This window comes from Pleurodeles waltl, chromosome 4_2, assembly GCF_031143425.1.
Source record: "Pleurodeles waltl isolate 20211129_DDA chromosome 4_2, aPleWal1.hap1.20221129, whole genome shotgun sequence".
NCBI classification, from domain to species: Eukaryota; Metazoa; Chordata; class Amphibia; order Caudata; family Salamandridae; genus Pleurodeles; species Pleurodeles waltl.
Window position 1 is genome coordinate 119,947,814 of NC_090443.1, and position 6,000 is coordinate 119,953,813.

Sequence of the window (6,000 nt, forward strand, 5' to 3'; positions counted from 1 at the left end):
GGGAGTGCTAGAAAGTTACGCACATAGATAGTATTCCTAAAATGAACAACAGGGCAATCTCTAGTCCTACATTTGTTAGACGGAGCCATCGGTGCACCTTTCTAGCCATAAGGATCTGGTTACCATTGCAAACATTACACAGTACATAGCTGACAAATGAAGTGCTGTGGGAATCAGTTATTCACTAGATTCCACCAGGTCAACCCTACATTCTGGAACGTTAACCAAAACTAGATCTAAACGACAGGCAGACGCGGTCATGTTCAAAATGACCGTTTTTCGGTCTAGCTTTTCATCATTTAAATTTTCTGGTTAATTGTCAGTCATTGGTGCTTAAACTGTGCCCCTTCTGGGCTCTCTCATGAACTCGTGACCTCTGTGAGTACGTCAGAGACTCTACCAACCTACTAAAGAAAAATGTACTGACATAAACAATACGGAACATTATAAATTGATTGGTTGCTCAACAAGTGTGAAGCCACAAGTGTATATTCTGCAACTTTCTGGCCATTGTTGGCACTTGGGGATTAGGGGGGGGGTTTCAATCTGAGGCGATGTACAGGAATGGCAGGAGTGGAAAGCATGTGCTCTTGTTGCCTTGATGTTTGGCACCATGAGTTACATCTATCTATCAATCAATCAAATAATTTCTTAAGCGCACTACTCACCCGGTAGGGTCTCAAGGTGCTGGAGGGGGGGGGGGGGGGGGGGGGGGTTGGGGTTGTGCTGGTAACTGCTCAAAAAGCCATGTTTTAAGGTGCTTTCTTCATGTTTTTAAGTGCTTTCTGAAGGTTAGGAGGTCCTGGGTCTTGCGTAGGTTGGTCGGGAGGGAGTTCCAGGTCTTGGCGGCGAGATGGGAGAAGGATCTGCTACCGGAGTTGGTGCGTTGGCTGCAGGGGACTGTGTCGAGGGCGAGGTTGGCGGAGCAGAGATGGGTTGGTATGTGGAAGTTTACTCGTTCGTTGAGGTAGGCCAGTCCAGTGTTGTGGAGGGCTTTGTGAGCGTGGACGAGGACTTTGAAAATGATCCTTTTGTTGATGGGCAACCAGTGTAGGGATCTGAGGTGAGTGGATATGTGTTTGTGGCAAGGTAGGTTAAGGATGAGACGTGCGGCTGTGTTCTGGATTCGCTGGAGTTTTCTTTGAAGCTTGGCTGTGGTCCCTGCGTAGAGGGCGTTGCCGTAGTATATAGTGTTGTTCTTTGTCTTCCTTTGACATACCAATTGAGTTTTCATTCTGTGGCAAAGCTCCATCTGCAGGTACCTGACCTCAAAAGCTGACTCACGGGTGTTGGAGTATAACAGCCCGCCCTTTATCCTTTTGTTTTGTAGGATTCTTATTGTGGGCCGTAGTCATCATTTGTTGTGAAATTACACCTTTCCAGAGATACACAGGGTACCCAAGACTGGTGCTGTCCTTAGTGGAATCTTAAATGGTGACTAAACAACCCCAGGGCACACTTTCTCTCACTTGTGAATATTGACAGCATGCTAGCCATATGAGTAACACTGTGGTCCCACTGAAAGTTGCTCCTTTCCTGTCAAGATGACAAGGAATGTGCCATTCTATTGAACTGGTAAACAGCATTATGATCTTATGTTGTATGTGGCTCGTATGTACAGAAGCAACTTGTAAGGCCCAGCACATACAATTTAAAACAGATATTTGTGTACTACAGAGCTGACAACACACTCTTTCTAGGATTATGGACATAAATTGCAGTCGATCATCCCACAGAAGAGGGATTAGTCACCAGTAGTGAGGCCACGCAATTTGTCTGGTGAGGTGGGAGTAGAAACTCATGTAACATATAATGGGTACCTGCTGGCAACCTGCTCCTCCCTTTGGCGACTGGGTAGAAACATGAATTGCTACACCCTGAAGTTGGTTATGTATGTGTTTCCACTGCCGGTTCACTCGGTGATCTGATCTATGTGGAATGTTGTCATTGGTCAGAAATTAAACGATGTATCCCAGTTGGAACCTTCCTGGTCACTCTGGTAACCTCGTTCAGTGAACAGCCTATTGCAGCGACACCAGTAAATAACCCTAAGCAGGACGATTTCCGTTCCTTTCCCATAGGCCTGCACACACTTGACATACATCTTTGGGAAGGATAGATGTTCTTTATCAAAGTTCTACAAGGTGTTTTTTCTCATTTCTGTGCTATTTTTCACTGTTATTTCCTGGTGTCTTCCAGGTGCCTGTACAGTCCTGGTTTGATGACATGGCAGACACTGAATTGCTCAGCCTGATCCCAATCTTCGAAGAGCTCAGCGAGACTGAGGATATCTACGCCAGCCTTGGACAGCTACGCGGACCTTAAATCTCTCCCGAAGCCAACAAAGACAACCTTTCTTTTGGGGAATCATCCCAGGCCAACAAAAGCAACCTTTCTTCTGGGACTACCTTTCACTCACAGTGCCTTCAAGATTTAGCCATGCAAGAGGAGTTGTAAAAGAGGGGAAGGCGTGTGACATCTTAGAGATGGGGGCTTGCTTGGAGGGGTCGAGTGGGAGTAGTTCATGTTGAATGGACTGTCCCGGGAATCTCCTCCTAGTTGGTCATCTACCTGCTGAGTTATAGGACACATTACGTTATGGATCACACGGTGAATCGGCATCGCATGGTGAAAGTTAAATATTTTGCTGTTTCCGTGTGCTGGAGTACAGCCATGACCAGGGGTTCCTAAAGGACTTTTTTCGAGTTATTGTATCATAAATCTCCTGGCCACAAGACAGATAGCGGCTAAATGGTTATAATGGAGAAAGGTGGCTTGGAATACTAGACAGGTAGAGCAGTGAGATTACCAGCAGGTCAGTGCTGTCATAGTGAAGGTGACTGTATGTTTGTGGAGTTGGAGGACAATGGTATGGGAAAGAGCGTGAAGAGAGCTAGCTGTTGTGAGTGGTCCATGGTGTGTCTTACTCTACTCACCAGTCTCCTCCCCTGCTAGTCCAGAGGGTGCTTGACCGATTTCTGTATGCACTGCAGCTTCGATAAATAGGGTCCAAAGATATGAGGCTTCGATTTTATAAGGTTTATTTTTTTAATACACTGAAAAGTGGGTATGAGTGGGTCGAGAGAGAGGGTGGGTATGGATAAACATTTTAGCATTGTTTTCAAGTGAATTTGTATGATTCTTAGGAACAGCACTTAGCAGCCGAGAATTTCAGTGCTGCCTCGGGCCAAAACGTTCCATCTCAGGTGGCCCTTCGGTGTGCGAGACCACAGCCATCTTTTGCAGGAATCGGACTCTTGCATTGACAGATCTCAGGGTCTTCTTTGTGAGTGCAACATTTTTATTTGCACTTTTTGAGGATATTTTTCAAAACTGTATTCCATATGATAGCAAAGCAGACTGTGGCTCTGCAACAGTAAAACAACAAAAAAAAAATTGGGGCTCGTAGTGTGCCAGAATTATTTTGAAACTTTTAAAATTTTTGAACAGAGAGTTCTTACATTTAGAGGGAGAAAAGTCTGGAGGTACTGGGAACATTTTTACCAGTCTCAGATCATTTTCTAGACGCTTGTTTTTTTAAATAAAAAAAAAAAATGAAACAAAAATGTTTTTCTTCCTTATACCTACAGGCAACCTTACTTTCTGTTGGTTGCATTTTAACAAACACTGCAAACTTTGAAACCTCCCATATTCTATATGCAAACTGAATTAATGCATTTAAAACGTTTTCTTCAAATTGTGGTTAAAATCATTGGCCAGCTGTTATACCATGTCTTAAAAGTACTTTTTTTAAGAGAAAGAAATGTTGCTGTGTGAATAGCAGCCATTGACATCATCAGATTATTTTTATTCTTCATCCACACTGTACATATGTGACATGGTTAAACATTTAGAAGACCCCAGTGGACATTCATGGCGTTTCTGGTGTTTCAGATTCTGGAATCCCTACCTGACTGCGTTTTGTGTTAATAGGGTAAAAAGAAAACAATACAGGGCCAAGCAGTCTATCATAATTATTATTATTTGTCTTTTTTTTTCACCGTTACTGTATTTTCTAATGTCATTTTTTTTGTTGTTGCTTTTTTAGTTTATTAAACTCATAGGTGTTTTATTTTTCACATTGAAATGTTTTGTATTTTACACATTCTTGCATGGAAAATGACCTAGATTTGCTGAGACTCCTCCAGCAAAACACTGTATGGATCAGACTGCTACTACAACCTAGCAAGGTGAATTTAAAAAATAAAGCTTCCACGATTAGGTGTATGAGGAAGTATGAAAGTTTACGAAACTAAAATGAAAGCATTTGTTGTGTATAAAAATAGTATCGCGACTGAAAATAGTAAAGAATACAGAAAAAAAACTTTGGGAAGATCAGATTATTTACCTGGTGACTGCACAGTGTGCCTGCGAAACAGGTGTAACAGAGACAAAGAGTTACCGGAGAAACCTGTCAGAATGGGTACTATTTGAGTTTCCCAGTGTAATTTCTGAATGGTGGTAAAATATTTCATCATTAGGGATCCAGTTCTTCAGCTATTTTGTAGCTGTCTGCCATTCTTCCGGGAAACCTTCCGAATGTCTTGCAGTGAAGATAAGGAAACTGAAATTTCTACAGTTCCATTGGAGGCACGTGTAAGTTCGAGTGAGCTGTCTCCATTAGGGTATGTTCATGATATCAATATAAGGTACATTTATATACAGTGAATCTAAGTGGAAATTATTTACCTAGTGGTGACCTGGAAAATCTGGCATGAATGTAACCTTCATGGAACTATGATGGGCTGTTTCAAATGGCAATCTTTAAATTTGAGTTGGTAGGTAAAATAATTCTTTTAGCAGCATACCAGATACTGATTTTTAGCAGACTTGAAGTGTGTAACTTTATCAACATTTCCTCTTTGTTTTGTACTATGCAGCAAAAATTGTTCATTCACCATGATTATATTGTTATTTAACAACAATAAGGGAACACAATTGGTTGGTTTCCTATTTTTCAATAAGTTTTTTTTTATACAATTGGAAAAGCACCAACATTTCTGAGAGTGATTATTTTAGCTCCAAGGTTAGCAAGATTGATCCCATTATAGGTTTTCGGAAAGTCTAGTCTCAAATGTGGCACTTGAAAGGCTGCACAAGGGATTTAGGCATAAGTGTGAAAACCATCAGTACTGTAATGAAATTCAGAAAAAATTGTTTAACTTCTATGTTCCAGAGAAAAAATATGCCAGTAAAAGACCCACAAAACAATAGAGTCAAAGTGTTTTTTTTGTTTGTTTACGAGAATGGTTAATAATCTTTGTGCTTAGCTGTGCCCTAAGGGCTTCTTTTTGGGCTTGAAATATAAATGTTGTTGCGTCTAATGAAATTATCGGAAAATCTGTTGCTTTTTTTTTGTAATCCGCGACACGTTTGACTTGTATCCTTTTCCTCAGTAGGCAGTTCACCTTTGCTTTGTCCCCCAAATCAAGGTACAGCTCCTTTCTGCCCTGGGAGGGAGTTCTTGTTTCTTTATAGGCATTAGCAAACTACTAAATAAGATGGACCACTGCTCACTTTGTAATTGTCTCATGGAATTTAAATAGCAATTATATAGCGCTATTACTCCTGCTGAGGCATTAAGACACACTCACTCTTTCTCACACACACTCACTCTCTGGATTCCCTAGACCTTAAAAGGTCCTTCCGATGATCGAGTGAGTGGGCAGGGCTAGGTGATGGACCAAGGGAAGCCCCAGCTTCTCCCAGCGCTGTCCACGTACACAAAACACTTGTGTGAGTTGGGGAGGGAGGTGTGGGGAAAAAATCACCACTCAACTTCCAAGTAAGGTTTAGGAGACTATGGAATATGTATGAAGCCTTGCTGCCAGGAAAATTAAGATAAAAAAAGACAGGACTCTTAGCAAGGCAAAAGAAGGGTTACTGTTGCAGCAGGAAGAGTAGCTATCCCCACACAGGTAAACAGCTGGTCTCAAGTTGCTGCTTTACAGGCAGCCACTTATATAGCAGTACCAGCAATTACAAAATGTTAAATAGTAA

At 41.7% G+C, this 6,000-nt stretch overlaps 1 protein-coding gene across 2 annotated transcripts in view; it reads left to right on the forward strand.

The window, feature by feature from the left end:
* The window catches only part of CTDSP2 (CTD small phosphatase 2), a 140,675-nt gene extending 135,464 nt beyond the window's left edge, over nt 1–5,211 (forward strand). For both annotated transcript variants that reach the window (XM_069230918.1, XM_069230917.1), the window contains one exon: nt 2,200–5,211. In XM_069230918.1, coding sequence (XP_069087019.1) covers nt 2,200–2,325 — 126 coding nt within the window. In that variant the 3' untranslated portion in view covers nt 2,326–5,211. The remainder of the gene's footprint in view (nt 1–2,199) is intronic.
* Nucleotides 5,212–6,000: the final 789 nt, after the last annotated feature.